Consider the following 18,858-nt stretch of genomic DNA (forward strand, 5'->3'; position numbering starts at 1 on the left):
AAAAAGAGGTAGAGAGCCACGTTAAGTAGAATAAAATAAGTTGATAATATTTTTGTTTAAATAGTAGGGTTTTAGGGTATGAAAAATTTATAATTTAACTCTTATTAATGCACGGCAGGGCGGGGATGAGGCGAGGTGGGTCTAAAAAGTGTGGTGCAGGTCTAAAATCTTGCCCCATCCCTACCCTACCACCTTTACGGGGCGGGGAAAACCCACATAGGGTGAAGCGGAGAGAGGTAGGTCAAGCAGGGCGGAGCAAAATTGCCATCCCTATTTCTAACCGTCAGATTAGACTGCTGCCATATCTAAATGTAATAGTTCGATTTTTTTTGGGGATTTTCTTGGTAACAACGACAAAAATGCTATTTTCACAATATTTTCACAATAAATCATAGTTAGCAGGTTGATATAGGTTTTTAATTAGAATCTACCACTTAAATTACTTTCTTGCCTACTAGTAACAGCCCATAGCAACTTGCCAACTAGAATTTGTTGTAAAAATGTTATAGACGTAACATTTCTTATTGGGCTTAAATTTTTTTCCACTCCGACGTTGAATTATTTATTAATTACCAATAATCCCAATATTTGTTTACCATAATCAAATCCACCCCAAGTTCTGTATAAATTATAATTAACACCCCCACCCTACCACTCCAAGTCCATCACAAAAAACCATTTCGAGTACAAACTTTTCTACTCAAGCAAACACGAATTTGAAATTTCCTCTCTTACTGTCTTCTATAAAAGCCTTTTTCTTTCTCAAGTTCTCAACCCTACAAACCTTAAACTTACACCCTTCTTTTCATTTTCCTAGAGAAACCATTTTTCTCTCTAGCCAAGCACTATAAATCCTTCTCAAACCGAATCCCAAATTCACAAACCTTTGTTCAATTCTCACTTTTTCTCCAAACCCAACTTCAAAATGGCTCCTAAAATCACCACCACCACCACCACTATCACCACCAAACCATAGGCGAAGCTAGGGGGTGCCAAGGGGGGCCATGGCCCCCCTAGCTTTTGAAATTTTCCATTAATTTCTTTTACATTTGATAATAAATCTAAAAATTACACAAAAATGTAATTACCGGTGCCTCCTAAGAAAATTTCCTAGCTCCGCCCCTACACCAAACCCGTTAGCATGCCTAGCAAGGCCTATGTCATATTCTTGGCTGGTAACGAGGACTATGTGAAAGGTGTGGTTGGCTTAGTAAGGGCCTGAGAAATGTCAAGATCCATGTAACTTCTAGTGGTTGCAATTTTGCCTGATGTGCATGCCAGAGGGACACCGTGAAATATTGGTTTCACAAGGGTGCATTGTTAGGGAGATTGAGCCTGTGTATCCAACTGAGAATCAAACCCAGTTTGCCATGGCTTATTATAGTATCATGTCGTCAATTACTCCATGCTACGTATTTGGGAGGTACGTATGTTACCATTCTTTGCATGTGTTACACCTAGTTTGCTTTCTGTATGTAACGAGAATTTTTTTTTTTTTTTTTTTTTTTTTTTTAAGACAACAATAGAAACGACAACGTCGTCGCTGATCTCCACCCGCACGATTACGCTGTCGATATAAACGTCACGAATTTCGATGCTGTTCTCAGAGACACCCCTGCCACCTTTGCTGTCGTAGAATTCTTCGCTCACTGGTCTGTTTTTTTCAGATCTATGCAATTTTAAATAATTTGTATAAGGTTGTTTAATAATTTCAAATGTTATTTGTTTATTTTAAATACTAGGTTGCAACTAAGACGTGGGTTGGGAATACATTTTTTTTTTTGGGTGAGAAATAGTGTTTGGTGATTGGTGGTGTTGAAATTTGTACTAAAAAGTAATTATTTTGAATGGAATCGCGTTATCTAGGTAGTTTATGAAATCGGCAATCCATATAAATATATTAGTTGATTAAATAATCTCAAATGGGTTTTTCTTTAATTAAGAAATGGTTTACTACTTTTCCAATTAGTCTGTTGAAGATCCATAGCTGAGCTGGCCCCATGGTTTTGGGAATATGGCTTTGTTGTTGTAATTACGTGCATTTGTTAAAAAAGTTAAAACGAACTTGGATGTATGTATGTCTTGTGGAGTTCAATTTTTATTTAACATGGTTTAATTGGTCTGGCAGGTGTCCTGCTTGCAGAAATTATAAGGTATGATATGCTGAAATTTGTGATCGATAATTCATAATGAGACGCCGTATTATTATTTGTTGTTGTATTGATTGAAAATAAATTTGTGCAGCCCCATTACGAAAGAGTTGCAAGGCTTTTTAATGGACCTGATGCAGTGCATCCGGGGATCATATTGATGACTAGAGTGGACTGTGCATTGAAGGTATTTATGCTGCCAATTTTCTTGATTACTTTCTTCACAGGGGGTCATATTTTATTATTTTTTGTGTGGGAAATGGGAATTACTTTCTTGATATTTTCTTTCTGTGGAAGATATTAGTGCCTTTTTCCTATCCTGAGAATGACTACTGAATTTTTTGGAGGACACAATCATAGAAATCCTCCATCTCTAAGTAAACCCTTGATATATTTTATTATGTATCTAAGTATCCCATAATTTCTTCAGATTTGGAACTGATCCTGCCCATCTACAATTTCATGTCACTTTGAAATCCTATAAATTGCAAGTATGAATTATACAATTATACTATTGTTTGATTGCTAGAGAAACAATAGAATATTTTCTTTTGTTGCTCTGACCAGGAAATGGGTTTAATTCTTTTTGTGCCCATTGTCAGTTTTGTACTTATCTCCTTTTAAAATCCAATTACCGACACTATTGTGGTTATTGGATTTTATTGTTTTTTCTCCACATTGGAATTGATTTCATCCATTAATCATTAAATCCAATCTGATTCCCCAATTACATGGAGTTGATGAATCGTAAATAAAAAAATGGATCCTGTTTTACAGGGTGCTAAACTATCTTTTATAAATGCAAGGTTAATTAAACTCAAAAAAGTCTGGATTAAGTCATTTTATCCATGTACTGGCTTAAATTCAATAGCACTCCTTTGACTTTTGCTGCCTGTGCTTCTTGGATTTTAGTGTGATCTTTTCATTTGTCCTAATGTGTCTGAAAGTCTGTCAAATCTGCTGATTGTTTGGAACAGATAAGCTTATTGATTGATGGTTATGACAAGTTATTCAGACTTCTTTGCATACTCATATCAGTAAAGCCACCAAAGGAACAGAATAACCCTTTCTCAAATTACAGTTGTTTTAATCCAGTTCTATCAGAAAAGCTGTAAAGAACCCTTTAGAGGATTAAGATTGGTTGATAATCCTGTGCTGATAACTAAACCATCTGATAGACACAGCTCAACTGTAAACTAGAGAACATGGAGTGGAACTCTTCTAGCAAACGAAGGATGATCTGCAGTGATATATTTTCAACAGGCAGAAATATATCCTGCTGTAAATTTATAATACTCTCAACAGGGTTTGTTATGATTATAAAGAAATTTTAGATTGAAATTAGGGATAAACTCCTAGGTCTATTAGAAGGCGAAACAAGTGGTATAGGGCTTTTGAGGAAGAAACTTTGTGGCTTCTGTCACGCTTAATGGATGGTGGGATTTTTTAGGGGGTGATTTTTGTGAGAAACATGAGAATGATTTTTCTGAATATGCTGGTTTTGTAGGATTCTATCTTGCCTCCTATGCTACATAAGCTCCTGTTTAATATTTTCCTAAAAGTTGTGAATTTCAGAACTGTTTTTTTTCCCATTAGAAATTTCTTTTGTCTATGACCCCTGTAGGAATTTTGTCTTTGCTCTTAAATACCATTACTTGGATCAAAATAATAGATGAGTAGAAACAAGTGGTATAGGGCTTTTGAGGAAGAAACTTTGTGGCTTCTGTCACGCTTAATGGATGGTGGGATTTTTTAGGGGGTGATTTTTGTGAGAAACATGAGAATGATTTTTCTGAATATGCTGGTTTTGTAGGATTCTATCTTGCCTCCTATGCTACATAAGCTCCTGTTTAATATTTTCCTAAAAGTTGTGAATTTCAGAACTGTTTTTTTTCCCATTAGAAATTTCTTTTGTCTATGACCCCTGTAGGAATTTTGTCTTTGCTCTTAAATACCATTACTTGGATCAAAATAATAGATGAGTACAATGTTAAAGCACCCAATCTAGAAGCCTAAGCTAGCAGTTGGAGAGGCCCAACTAGGTAATAACCATATCAAGTCCCAAACACAACCAATGTGGGATAACTTAATACCCCTGGTCCAACCAAAACCTAAATCGAGAGAAATGGGCCTGATGGCATAACCAAAGATGAAACAAAGCCTAACAAGCACGGCATGTCGAGTCCAAGAACAATCAAACTGGATTTTGATATTATGTTAAGTATCCAACTTAAAAGTTTAAGTTAATAGGTGGACTTGTACATGAGTCCCCATATCTAAGTCTCAGATAAACCAAAGTGGGAATGTGGTGTCCTATCACGTGAATCTAGATCTCACTTGAAGAATTTCCTTCACTTTAATGAGTGGTATCTGAGCTGATGGTTGGCAGAGTGAGTGTGAATAAGAGAATGTAGCTTGCATGATGGACCCGACTTGGTAGTCACAGATTCACAGGTTGATTAACCATGGTGAGTCCAAAGTCATTAGCTTGAAATTTGGTTTGTATGCTCTGACATAAAGAAGACAAAAACACTGTGAATTTGGACTTTGTAAAAAATTGTAATCTGGAACAGAAAGAAGTGGGGTGGCAACAATACCTATAGTAATTTGTAATGCCTCCCTTCTTCTCAATTTTTTATTTTTGTTTTATTTTGGAAAGATAATTTCCTTAGTCATTTTGTTCCTTGACAATTGGATAACATTCATTAATATCAGTTATCAAATATTAACTTTAATGTTGATATTACATATTTGGAAAAAAAAAAAAAAACTTTCAATATTGATATGACTTATGCTGTCTAGGATTGGGCTCTTTTTGGGGAAAAAGAAGGGGGGGAGAGAGGGAGAGAGAGAGAGAGAGAGAGAGAGAGGGGGGGGGGTAACCATACCATTAAAGAAGGTAACTGAACTTCAGACAAGTAATCCATAACCATGATTGACCCTCAACAGTATATTTTTCTATGTTTGATTTATTGCATCCCTCTTGTTGGGTTTCTCAAATAACACTTAAATCTATTATTTTCACTTGGTGGTTAGTCATTCTCCCTTCACTTTTTTGGCAGCACAGATAAACAGTAAACTTTGTGATAAGTTTTCTGTGGATCATTATCCTATGCTCTTTTGGGCCCCTCCTTCTAAATTTGTATCTGGTGGTTGGAAACCTAAACAAGAGAAAAATGAAATACGTGTTATTGATGATGCACGGACAGCTGATCGATTGCTTAATTGGATCAACAAGCAAATGGGCAGGTATGAGGTATTTACATCTATTTCTTTTTTGGAGGTAATAATTCTATTGTACTATATGTTTTACTTGAAACAAGTATGAAGTTAGAATTTACTATTTCAATGTTTGATTTATGACATATACATTTAACTTTTTTATGGTGTGTTTTTTGAAAGTTCACATACTTTGTATCTTTTTATTGGTAAGTTAGACATGCACCTAGCGGGTGTTAAACCCATGACCTCACCCTTCATCCCACTACTATAAGAGGAAGTACCAGTTGAGCTATAGCTCATTGGTCTCATACTTTGTATATTTGTGGTGCATACATTCAATGCAAAGCAAATTTGTTCTTTAACTAATGCCCCCTGCACAAAGATGAGTGCCTTATTTTGCCCCTAATTAGAAAAGTTTCTCATGTGCTACTTGATACTAAATAAGGAAAGTTTAAAATTAATGGAAACTTCAATAAGAGATCCACAATATTATCAACCTTTTATTATTATTTCCTCTCTTTGTTGACATATCTGGATGCTTAACCATGGGGTTAAGTTGGTCTTGGTTTTTACATTTTTGACTATGTAAATTGTCAAAGGAATGAGTATCATCAGTACTTGGCCAAATATTTTGTTTTATTTTTTTAACCACTGAAATGTGCCCTGCCCCCCCCCCCCCCCCTTCTCTCTCTCTCTATCTCTCTCTCTCTTCTCTTTTCTGTGATTGTGAGGGGAGTCAGAATTCATTTAAGTAAAACAAAAAAAGAATAGTATGAGATATCTAGAATTACTTATGAAGGTCATTTTTATAACCAGATTTTAAAAAAAGGAATTGAACAAAATACTTGTAAAGATGTGTGCTTATTTACCTTCAAGAGTTGTTCTTGCTACTAATTCTAAGTGCTTTAAACTTTGCAGCTCTTTTGGCTTGGATGATGAGAAATTTGAAAATGAGCATCTTTCATCAAATGTGTCAGACCCTGGACAGGTCGTTTAGGGAGTATTAAAATATAATTTGTCCGCTTGTTTTACAAATTAATGTTTCTTCTCTATAAATTAAATACTGACTCTTGCAACTTGTGAATTTTGTAAGATTGCACGAGCTGTGTATGATGTTGAGGAGGCAACATCAACGACCTTTGACATCATCTTAGAACACAAGGTATAACCTTTTGCTTTCTGGTCAAGCTTTATTGATTGAGCTCATTGGTATTAATGAATACTACCTCTCTATTTTATGCTTTTGTTGCAGATGATCAAATCAGAAACCCGGGGTTCACTAATTAAGTTTCTACAACTTTTGGTGGCTCATCATCCTTCTAAAAGGTATAAGATTGAACTTTGAAGTAAGCCACTTATCTCTGCCCAGCATGCTACTTCATTGTTTCACTCTAGATATATATGGCAGGTGCCGTATGGGAAGTGCAGAGGTCCTTGTAAACTTTGATGAATTGTGCCCGTTAGACATGGACTCAACTACTAAGCAGGAAAATAATGATGGAAAGGGTGCACTGGGGAATATTCAGATTTGTGGAAAAGAAGTTCCTCGTGGATATTGGGTAGACACTCAAAGGCCTTCATTTCCTTTATAAACATTTTTATTATGCCATTCTATAATTATATATAATGTATCAATATTATCTGTTGTACAGTCAGGGTTTAAGAGATGCTTTTCTACCTAGGTTTTTGTATTTCTGATATAATCTTGATTCCAGAGAAACAAATATGTATCAACATTTTTTTTCCCAGTTACTTTTTATGATTTCTTTTACAATTGTCAGCATCTGGTTTAGTACAGTGGCATTGGCCAAACTTTTATCAATTTTAAATGTCATAAACAATAAATAATGCACTTCTAACTATAGATTCCCCTTCTCACCCCCCACCCTTCCTCTTTATTTAAGTGAAAAATATCATAAGCAGTAAGATTGCTAGGCTTCATTCATCATTGATGCAATCATGAGTGATGAGCAAATTCTGGATGCAAAAGATGGATGAAAGCGCATAAAAAAAAGGAAACTCTAATGCTGGTTCATTAAAGCTAGAAGTTACGTTAGAGTTTAATAATTTATTGACTTTTGGTTAATTACTACTAGGGTCATTTGGCTTATTCAAGTTAAATCTAGAATTAGGTCAGGTTTATGGGTTTTACTATGAAGGACTTTAGTTTTATGTTATGGGTCGGGTCTAGTTTTACCTTGATATTCTTATAATTAAGGTTTGTTTGGAGTTCATCAAGCTTGGTCCACTTCATGTATTATGCTTAGGGATCAATAATCAAGGTTTTAAGTTTGTGTTGAAGGAAAAATAATAAAAATAAAAATAAAGTCTTTTTGTTTCCCTTTTATTGCTTCTGGAGGGTATCAGTTTCAAGCTCCTTGGCTTGTGAAATTCTATATCTCACTGGCATTAAAGCCTTTAAGCTGCTTTGGAGGCCAAATCATCTTCGGAAATTTAGGATCCCCAGTTTGTAGAGTGGCTTCTTCTTTGCTTAATCTCTCATTGACTTTATTGTGTGCACTCCACAACCAAAGGGCAAAGTCACGGGTTTTGTTGAAGGGACTAGAGACACTGAAAATCAAAACTATTCACTTTTAGCTTAAGTTAGCTGAAAGAAGCTTAAAGGATTTGAAATAGGACAAATTTTCCTTCAAACTGGTTTGGAGGCAAGTTCTTCCAACCTACTACATTGCAGTTGAAAGACCATCCATTTGTACTTCTAATCATTCAATAATGAATCATGTAACGAAAATATACATGAATGGTCATATGAATCACCACATAATGGTTTGTAGGAGATTCCTTTGGTTTGGAGGAAATTATCCTCGAAATATGCATTATTTATTAGAAGCACATACCTTGAACACATCTCATAAAAATGTTGGCGACATTCCTCACAAATAAAGAAGTTGTGTACAAATTCACAAATAGCTTGAAATGCAAACTGGCTCTCTCCATCCTCAATTCTCACAGAGAGTGAATGCAGCAAAACCCATAATCCACAACTACAGAAAGAGAAGAAAGCTTCTTGTCAAAAGAATACCACTGATAATAATTCCCCTAGTTGGGAGGCGACTTTAGTGGTGAGGCTATAATAACCAAATAAAAGCAGCAGCTAATGTTTAAATTTGCACTTGCATTAGTGATTGCAGGTAATCATATGACTAACATGTAATCAGTGGAATTGTAAAATTGTGGTACAGGAGGCAAAACTGTGTATGACATCATGGGAAAGCACCATCAGGATACCATCTCAATCTCATAAGCACCTTTCTTACTCTCAAAATCAAAATTTACTATATACAAGAAAAGGAGAAGAGAAAACCATGCAGCAAAAAGAAATTATTGTCTCCTTTTGTCTATATTAAAAAAAAAAAAAAAAAAAATTTAAACTACAAATTGAAAGTTAACTTTTAAGATGTGTTCATACATTACACACACAACACACTAATTTGTCTTAAATATAAAGTACTTTTACGTTTCATTTGTACCCAATAAAACACATAAAACATAAAAAGACAAAAAAGGATTTCTTGTTTCCTGAAGAAACTTCCAGAAAGCAATAAGCAGTAGCTTCACCTTCATCTTAGGACACATCAAGAAATGGTACAATGGTAAAGCCAACCACTAATCCCCACCATATAGTATTCACAAATATTAATTCACAGCATTTCCTTCAAATCATTCAAATAAGTGAGCTGAAAATAAATTTAACTATCCACATCTCCATTGTGCACTTCTAAAAGAAACATTCCACACATGATGTCTATTTTAATCCTTCCATCCAATGTATGACACAAATAGAGATAAGTGTAGTTATAACAGCAATTCAGAAATATATGTCTATCACATTAAACCAGGTATCTCCTAGATGAAGAATTCTGTAAAAGGTCAGTTGTACAGATTTTTTTTTTTTTTTTTTATTTTTTTTTCACTTCTCTGGGAGATCTTGTAATTTTGTGAAGGCAACCACATGTAAAATTCTAAATATTAAAATGTGAAAAAGATACATGCTAAGAAAACCAAACCGTTAATCAAATTTGGAGTATGCAAAACAAACCACTACCTAAAACCCCTAGTATCATTCTTGCTGCCACGGCAAAACATCTGCAAAAGAACATGCAAAGACAATATAAATGGTTAGGGATTGCTTCCAGTAATAAAAAATAACATCACAAGAAAACTGAACTGACCTAGCAACATATAACCATAGAACATAAGAATGGGTATATTCACTGCAAAAGCTAAGGTATTAGACTACTAGCTAGTTATAGGCATCTGAAAACTGACAATCTTACTATCAAGGCATTTAAGTATCCAAACTAACTTGGCACATCACTCACCTCAGCAGAGACTCAATAAATGGCTAAGCACTGATGCTCGGCAAACAATAAAATCCACCAATATTATTAGTCAAATCAAATTCGTATACAGTTTCAACCCCTCAAGGCTTTCAATATCATCAAATAGCAACTACATAAAATTTCATATAAGTGGGTGAAAAGAGTTTTCACAAAATCAAAGGAACTCATTGCTAGACAGGACATCCAACATTTTATGTCTACTGAATTGCCTGAAATGATATTCTCACAAACCTCATTTAATTTTTCAAATTGAGACAAAAGAATGAGAAAAACATCAGAAGCAGAATCTGCTAGGCTTAGAGCATATTTTATGCATGAAATATTGATTAATTTTCCAGAATGAAATTGGGCATTTCTATGAATCTAACTTGAACTATCTTATGTTAAAGGTCCTGGCCAAAAGCTCATAAGCAAGCTCAAAGTTTTACCCNAAATATACATGAATGGTCATATGAATCACCACATAATGGTTTGTAGGAGATTCCTTTGGTTTGGAGGAAATTATCCTCGAAATATGCATTATTTATTAGAAGCACATACCTTGAACACATCTCATAAAAATGTTGGCGACATTCCTCACAAATAAAGAAGTTGTGTACAAATTCACAAATAGCTTGAAATGCAAACTGGCTCTCTCCATCCTCAATTCTCACAGAGAGTGAATGCAGCAAAACCCATAATCCACAACTACAGAAAGAGAAGAAAGCTTCTTGTCAAAAGAATACCACTGATAATAATTCCCCTAGTTGGGAGGCGACTTTAGTGGTGAGGCTATAATAACCAAATAAAAGCAGCAGCTAATGTTTAAATTTGCACTTGCATTAGTGATTGCAGGTAATCATATGACTAACATGTAATCAGTGGAATTGTAAAATTGTGGTACAGGAGGCAAAACTGTGTATGACATCATGGGAAAGCACCATCAGGATACCATCTCAATCTCATAAGCACCTTTCTTACTCTCAAAATCAAAATTTACTATATACAAGAAAAGGAGAAGAGAAAACCATGCAGCAAAAAGAAATTATTGTCTCCTTTTGTCTATATTAAAAAAAAAAAAAAAAAAAATTTAAACTACAAATTGAAAGTTAACTTTTAAGATGTGTTCATACATTACACACACAACACACTAATTTGTCTTAAATATAAAGTACTTTTACGTTTCATTTGTACCCAATAAAACACATAAAACATAAAAAGACAAAAAAGGATTTCTTGTTTCCTGAAGAAACTTCCAGAAAGCAATAAGCAGTAGCTTCACCTTCATCTTAGGACACATCAAGAAATGGTACAATGGTAAAGCCAACCACTAATCCCCACCATATAGTATTCACAAATATTAATTCACAGCATTTCCTTCCAAATCATTCAAATAAGTGAGCTGAAAATAAATTTAACTATCCACATCTCCATTGTGCACTTCTAAAAGAAACATTCCACACATGATGTCTATTTTAATCCTTCCATCCAATGTATGACACAAATAGAGATAAGTGTAGTTATAACAGCAATTCAGAAATATATGTCTATCACATTAAACCAGGTATCTCCTAGATGAAGAATTCTGTAAAAGGTCAGTTGTACAGATTTTTTTTTTTTTTTATTTATTTTTTTCACTTCTCTGGGAGATCTTGTAATTTTGTGAAGGCAACCACATGTAAAATTCTAAATATTAAAATGTGAAAAAGATACATGCTAAGAAAACCAAACCGTTAATCAAAATTTGGAGTATGCAAAACAAACCACTACCTAAAACCCCTAGTATCATTCTTGCTGCCACGGCAAAACATCTGCAAAAGAACATGCAAAGACAATATAAATGGTTAGGGATTGCTTCCAGTAATAAAAAATAACATCACAAGAAAACTGAACTGACCTAGCCAACATATAACCATAGAACATAAGAATGGGTATATTCACTGCAAAAGCTAAGGTATTAGACTACTAGCTAGTTATAGGCATCTGAAAACTGACAATCTTACTATCAAGGCATTTAAGTATCCAAACTAACTTGGCACATCACTCACCTCAGCAGAGACTCAATAAATGGCTAAGCACTGATGCTCGGCAAACAATAAAATCCACCAATATTATTAGTCAAATCAAATTCGTATACAGTTTCAACCCCCTCAAGGCTTTCAATATCATCAAATAAGCAACTACATAAAATTTCATATAAGTGGGTGAAAAGAGTTTTCACAAAATCAAAGGAACTCATTGCTAGACAGGACATCCAACATTTTATGTCTACTGAATTGCCTGAAATGATATTCTCACAAACTCATTTAATTTTTCAAATTGAGACAAAAGAATGAGAAAAACATCAGAAGCAGAATCTGCTAGGCTTAGAGCATATTTTATGCATGAAATATTGATTAATTTCCAGAATGAAATTGGGCATTTCTATGAATCTAACTTGAACTATCTTATGTTAAAGGTCCTGGCCAAAAGCTCATAAGCAAGCTCAAAGTTTTACCCAATCGAAATGCATTGGTTTATATACAACAGTTCAAGAAACAGTATTCAATGATAACAGTTATAGGCCAGGTTGAAAGTTGAACAGCCAGCAGTACTGGAGAACCCAAATACACTGACATATATGGATTAAAACGTTGCAGATACAATATTCTACAATTTCTGATGCTCTTCCTGCCGTCAATCTCAAAGCCAGAGTGGAATTCAGTGGGACCAGGATGAGGTGTTCAAATTTTTGACTGATTACTACGGGAAAAAGCTAGTGTCTATATACAAGGACAAGAATAATCATGAAAGTGATAAGTCTGGTGCGGCTCTTGATGATTTGGTGGTCTCAACAAATGCTTTTGTGGTGCCTTTGGGAGCTGCATTGGCAATTGCTGTTGCTAGCTGTGCATTTGGTGCACTTGCTTGCTACTGGCGTTCACAGCAGAAAAGTCGGAAGTATTTTCACCAACTACACTCTTATAAAGAAATTTGATAATTAGGAGGGTAATGAGCTCTTTCAAAAGGGTTTAAAGAAGCAAACCATAAGGGAAAAAAAAATGGGGGTGAGGGGGAAAAAAAAAAGAGAGCGAGAGAGCTAGAAATGAGGGGGGTTGTTAGGAGGTTTTTTCATTTTCTTATTTTGTTTTTGTTCCGCAACTTTTCAGGCCAAGAAAAAGCTGGAACTAAAGATTGTTAGGAGGAAAAACTACATACAGGCAACAGCCAGGTTAAATCAGTCTCTGAATAGGGGGGGAGTCCAGATGAAAGACTTGTACCAAATACCCTGCTTGAGGTCCTCTTCTGTATCCTCTTTCAAAACTTTTTTCTGGTTTTCAATTAAAATGGACTGTACAGATTTTTATCACAATCATAATTTTGACAGAATCACACTAGATTTGTGCCCTTTTTTTTTTTTTTTTAAATAAATTTTTTGATGTTTACTTTTTGTTAATCATACGGACCTAGACGAGGGATTAGAAGAAGAGTAATGATCTTGTATGTACTCTGATTGAAATATGGAGTCATGATTGGCAACTCTATCGGATTTGGATTTGGTGTTTTGGACTTCATGCACACTTTGACCTGATTGTTACATCATCCACTTATTAATAACACTTGTCTTTCTTTGTATTTTACTTCTCTTTACTTTTTGAGTAATGGTGGCTTGTATTGGCGGCTTGAAGAAATAATGATCAATTCGAAGTAATGACCCCCTTTCACCATCTTCTGGAACATTGAACAATGTTAAATTTCAGTGCAAGTCGGACAAAATAGGGTGAATTACACCTTTATAAGTTTGGAGTTATTTTCATTTTGATTCTTATTGTTTTATTTTTATCTTTTACAAGTTGGTCACCAAACTTTCGGATCATGTTGTATGTAACCTTTCTTTTTTTTTCTTCAAAACCAATCAAACTCGTACAGTATCCATTTTGTCTCTCGCTAAGAGAAGTAGCAAAGAAAAAGGAGAAAGAAAAAGAGACAAGAAAGAGTCAAGAATGAGTGCGGAAATAAATTACAAAATGACATCATTTGGGAGTGTTTAGGTCTTAATGACAATCCAGCTAACAGAAATAGCCGGAAGTTTAGGTATTTGTTGAAAAAAATTGATTATAGACCAAAGTCGTACAGTGCAAGTTGAAAAGAAGAAGAACATATATTCCCATTTGATGGTATGTGATAGATTTCTAGGTAAGACATATATCTGGAAAAACAAACGAAGTTAGAAACTTGTAATATCGAATCCCTGGAATGGATGGATGCATCATGTTTGTGGTATTTAAATTTTTACAATTGTTGTTTCTGAGCTGTGGCCATGTTTGGCTGTTGAAGACCTTCATAGAGAGAAATAAGAGAGGAAAGAGTGCACTAAATAACTTCTAAGAGGAGCATATCCAATTTATTATTATTATTATTATTATTATTTTAATCCATGTCTGTGTCCATTAATAGGAAAACAGTGCAAAATGAGAGAAGATTTTGAAGTAAAAGATTAACTTATGCAGCTTGTCTTGCTTCATTAACTTGTTCTACTGACTAGTATCAGTTTTTGAGATATGAATGCCAACTGGGGTATTTACAATACAGATATACAACAATATTCTTCACCTTTAATACAATATTGGCTTGTATTCTTTTGGTATATCATATGTATATACAGTTGGGTACTTTTCTGACTGTACAAAGTATTCAGAGGATGTGCAGCAAGGGGAGTGCATATTTTAAAAACTACATCCAATAGAAATTTGCTCTATAATTGTTTCAAGTGTTGCCTCTTGGTCTGAGAGATGGCAAAGGAGAATCATACTTGTCCTCTGAAAGTATCTTATCCCAATTTCCATTCATTTCACCTTGAAACAAGACTAATATAAAGATTGGAAGATGCTACTACTAATCACAAGCCAAGACCAAATTTCCTTCAATTGCAGTGGCTACACCTGAACACGAATGATATGAGGCTGGGGCTGCAAGGTTGAATCCTCAATTTCATCATCGGATGAAGCGATTGGTGAAATGGAAGGCTCCTAATGTCACCCACCAAAACAAGGAAATTGAAAGATAAACTTCAATGAGAATTGGCTATTAGATGGTTTAAGGTTGCAGAAAACATTTAAAATTAGAAAAGAAGTGAAAGGTGATACCATAATAGGAACTAACCTGTTGGTATCTACGGCGCTGGAGAAAAGTTACTGCTCTCACCATAATGTAGATTGGCAGGATAATTCCAGCTGTTCGTAGAAATAACAACTGCAAAGAATGGTATGCAATTGTACTTATCTACAACTGAGGTTTCATCTTTGTTTTCATGAAATGAAATGGCAAACGAAGAAGCTTACCATAGATAGCGGGAAAGAATAACCATTGCCTCCACTAATTATGAGAGGAAGAGTATGCCGTAAAATCAGAAGAACCATGAACTGCAAACAAGAAGTGCATAAGTTTGGAAGAGGCATTGGTCAGAATGATTGCAATGGATCAATGATTCTGAAGAGGACTTGTTACAACTAGATCTAACCTATATATAGGTTAGACGTTACCATTTTTTTTTTTAAGTTAGAGGTTACCATTTTAAAACGTTGAATAGAATTTTTACAGACACGCGCACAGAGAGAGAGAGAGAGAGAGAGAGAGAGTATGTACAATGAGAGCAACTGAACGGAAACACATCAAACTTCTTGTAGTAGAAGCCGAGTATTCATCATAGTCAGGCTCCAAGAAACTGCGGTTAGCTGAAACCATTGCTATAACACGGGGACTATTTGAGTCCCTTCGATATATCTCCCAATTTCCCCTGGTAAAACCACCACAGAAGTACATTGGTCAAGTTGAAAAAAAAAAAAAAAAAAAAAAAAAAAAAAAAAAAAAAAAAAGGGGGAGGAGCAGTATAACCAGGCTTAAATTGCTGAAATTCAAGAATTCAATCTTAGTAATTAGCTAAATTTGTAATGATTGGGGAAATGCAAAATAGAATATTCTGCAGATAATGAAGTAGTCAAAACTGTGTGTTCAGTGAAGGAAAGGTGAAAATAAAATATTAAGAAGCATGACTAGAAAGATCATAAATCACCTGGTGGCATATCTCGCACATGGTGTCACCTTTCTCATTACACCACCTTTGTACACATCTACGGTGGGCATACTGCAACAATCAAGAAACAAATGAATATGACAGGGACATTCTGCACTAAAACCAATTATGCAGTGGCAAAATCAAATAAATAAGAAAGGCATGGTTTTGAACAAATCATAATTTACATGGTAAATGAAACCATCAGTTGAGTCCTCTAGTACGCTCATTCTATTGAGGTGAAATGAGACAACATCTCAACACTTCTTAAGCAACAATTTGAAAAGAAGACAAGAATTGCCAAAAAGACTGGATTGATGGCTAAAGCTAAAGGAGCATTATAGTAGCCACCATGTGAAGTCTTCATTACCATGTTAAGGAATATGCACCATGATTTAAAGATTCAGCCACACAGTTACAAAGATTAGAAAAGTGATCTGCAATTAAAAACTCCCAAATTTAGACCTTTCTGTTTCATGATCCACATCCAGGCAATGCACCTCTTTCTAGTTCATGCTGGACTGTCTTAATCCACATCCAACACAAAGGCACTATCTGTGACTCTGTGTCAAACCCTCCCACCCCCCAAAAAAAAAGAGATTATTTGATGCTGGTGGGGTTGATGTGTACATGATAATTATGATGACAGCGTGCTAAGTCACTTTGATAATTGCATCTTTTGATATGTGAACATCAAGCTTACTTTTCCTACATGTGGAGAGACCTATAAGGTTTTTTCCCCTCCTTTTTCTCTACAAGCATAAAAAAATAAAAATAAAAATAAAAAACTTGCGCATGCAAATCCAATCTGGCGAATTTCCCAGAATCATTACTTGCATTGATCAAAAGAAGCCCAAAGCTTAGCTTAAGTCCATCAAGTTAGGAATTTTCAATTTTATATTGGTGATTTTTTTTTCAGTCACGTGTGACATGTCAAAAACTAATCAATATGATGAAGCGGATATGTGTGTGTATATATTATATAATATTTTTTTTTTTTTTGTGTGTGAGTGGGTTGGGGGGTTGACTTGCTGTGTCAAGTATATATCAAGATAATAAAGGTCCATCTTTGCAAAAAAAAAAAAAAAAAACTTGTAGGGCAGCACTGAATCGATTTGGTTCTCTGGGTAAATTATATTTTGGTCCCTCAAATTTCAAAAAGGAAACAATTTAGTCCATTCATCTATTTTCCCATTAACATTACCATCAGCAACCAATATAGGGACTAAAATCGAACCAACCTCATATCTTAAGGGACCAAAAATGCAAGCAATAAATGAATGGAAAATAGATGGAGGGACGAATTTTTCCATTTCTGAAATTTGAAGGACTGAATTAAAACTTTTTAAATCTAGAGTACCAAAATCAAACTTATCCCAAATTTCAGGGACGAAAAGTTTAATTTACCCCAAATCTTTTTAAGACTAATACCAAATCAATAAAACAACTCTACATACAACTTTGCTATTGACACTCAGTTAAATTCTGGGATTGTACAAATCAACATGAAGAACATAAAGGGCAGACTAGGAAACCCAAAATACAAGTACTTAAACATTATAAAACAAATTAAAGGTTAGAATCAAAGGCGAGGGCAACTGACTAACCTTCAAGCTACCACAGCAAGAGCAGGGTGTCTCCATATTTGAATCTTCATCCTCATCCTGGCATATCCTGCATTCCACCACTTTCCCATGAGATGCAAAATCCACCTTCTTGGAAGAGTGATCAATTTTCTTCTCGTCAATGATTACCACTGAGGAAGTGGCTTGCAGAGACTTGTTTCTGCTCTCAATTGCAGCTTCTAATGTGGATTCAGTGATCAATCGATCCACCAGCAACACAAAGTGATCCCCCATACTCAAATTATCAATACCCACCAAACGAATTAAAATCTTTCCAAGGAAATATATCTGTATCCAAGCCTGAAAAAAACCAAAAACTCCTTGAATAAGCTCTTTTCCTTCAATAGAGTTCCTGGAAAACAAAACCAATTCTTATTAAAAACAAAGCAAGCTATTTGAATAAGGGAATCACCAAACAAAAAAGAAGAGCCAACATGGAGTTCTTTTTTTTATTCAAAACAAAACAGGAGAAACTGGACCCCTCAAAGAGAGGACAAGGAACACAATTTAAGGCTCAAAAAAAATTGCAAAGAATAAAAAGCAATAATTACAAAGTTTTTGAAAAGGAGAAAGGAGTTTGAAAGTTAAGGAGGGAAGAAAGGGAAGGATTTAAAAAAAGTGAGGAATCTTTGAACAATAAGAGGCTTTAATAAAACTGCATAACTTATAGAAAGCTGAACAATCAAAGAAAATAAAAGGAAACCCAATATAGAAAGCTTCTCCAAAAACATTCCAAAGCATAAAAAACAAGGAGGAAAAAGAACCCAGAAAGTAGAACAGAGAGGGAAAAGGAGAAAGACCCATGAAAAAAGAGTTCACCTTTTTATGAAACAAAGAACATAGAAGACAGAAAGTATAAGCACAAGGAAAGGAATTTATCCAAAAAGATAGGTACTAAAAAGAAAGGAATAGAGAAGAGACTTACTTACAAGAAGGGGATCGTATTTTCTTAAAGCAAAGAAAGCTTTCTCTTTCTCTCTCTCTCTCTATTTATCTATCTCTATCTTCTTTCTAAGTTTGTGAGGGAAATCTCTGTTTTGGAATGAAGCAAGAGATTGAGTGTTTGGGCTTGTCCGAACCCAATTTATAATACCAAAAATTTTACATTCATGGATAATTATTAAAATCTCTGTGCGTCTCTCTTTGGCAAAAAATGTAAACGTGGGTATGTCCTATAATACATGTCTTGTAAGAGAGAGAGAAAGGGAGAGATTCCAACGGCAAGTCCGCGAGTGACACAATTGTCCTTGTACTCTACCGTTATTGCCGTTAAGACTGCCAGAGAGTTACTCTTCAATTTCACATTCCTTCTCTTTCACTGTAATTAGATTTTTTTTTTTAATATATATATATATATATATTTTTTTTTTTGCTTTATTCCCAAAGTTAGGTTCAATTTAAGTTGTGTACCATAATTACATATTTGAATCTTCATCCTCATCCTGGCATATCCTGCATTCCACCAC

General features: G+C 34.8%; 2 protein-coding genes and 1 long non-coding RNA gene across 3 annotated transcripts; 1 reads left to right on the forward strand and 2 right to left on the reverse strand.

Moving 5' to 3' along the window:
* The first annotated feature begins 1,141 nt into the window (after positions 1-1,141).
* LOC112022681 (sulfhydryl oxidase 2) lies at positions 1,142-13,330 on the forward strand. The gene is made up of 13 exons (XM_065777773.1): positions 1,142-1,196; positions 1,282-1,383; positions 1,517-1,652; positions 2,129-2,153; positions 2,245-2,337; positions 5,218-5,399; positions 6,291-6,360; positions 6,466-6,534; positions 6,625-6,698; positions 6,781-6,959; positions 12,174-12,283; positions 12,378-12,655; positions 12,865-13,330. Exons 1-13 carry the CDS (start codon positions 1,142-1,144, stop codon positions 12,884-12,886), a joined length of 1,395 nt encoding a protein of 464 aa, XP_065633845.1. The 3' UTR covers positions 12,887-13,330.
* LOC136069359 (uncharacterized) lies at positions 7,798-9,563 on the reverse strand. Its single transcript, XR_010630603.1, has 3 exons — positions 9,439-9,563; positions 8,231-8,377; positions 7,798-7,943 (listed from the first exon to the last, which is right to left on the reverse strand). It is a non-coding gene; the product is annotated as an uncharacterized LOC136069359 (long non-coding RNA).
* An 855-nt stretch (positions 13,331-14,185) lies between the features above and the next one.
* LOC112022682 (uncharacterized) lies at positions 14,186-17,843 on the reverse strand. The gene is given in 8 exon segments (XM_065777797.1): positions 14,186-14,724; positions 14,858-14,947; positions 15,037-15,117; positions 15,341-15,517; positions 15,519-15,602; positions 15,768-15,839; positions 17,375-17,692; positions 17,805-17,843. Coding segments are annotated over 8 exon segments (939 nt in total). The 5' UTR covers positions 17,829-17,843; the 3' UTR covers positions 14,186-14,631.
* Between the last annotated feature and the right edge of the window lie 1,015 nt (positions 17,844-18,858).

This window comes from Quercus suber, unplaced genomic scaffold, assembly GCF_002906115.3.
Source record: "Quercus suber isolate HL8 unplaced genomic scaffold, Cork oak 2.0 scaffold_164, whole genome shotgun sequence".
NCBI lineage: Eukaryota > Viridiplantae > Streptophyta > Magnoliopsida > Fagales > Fagaceae > Quercus > Quercus suber.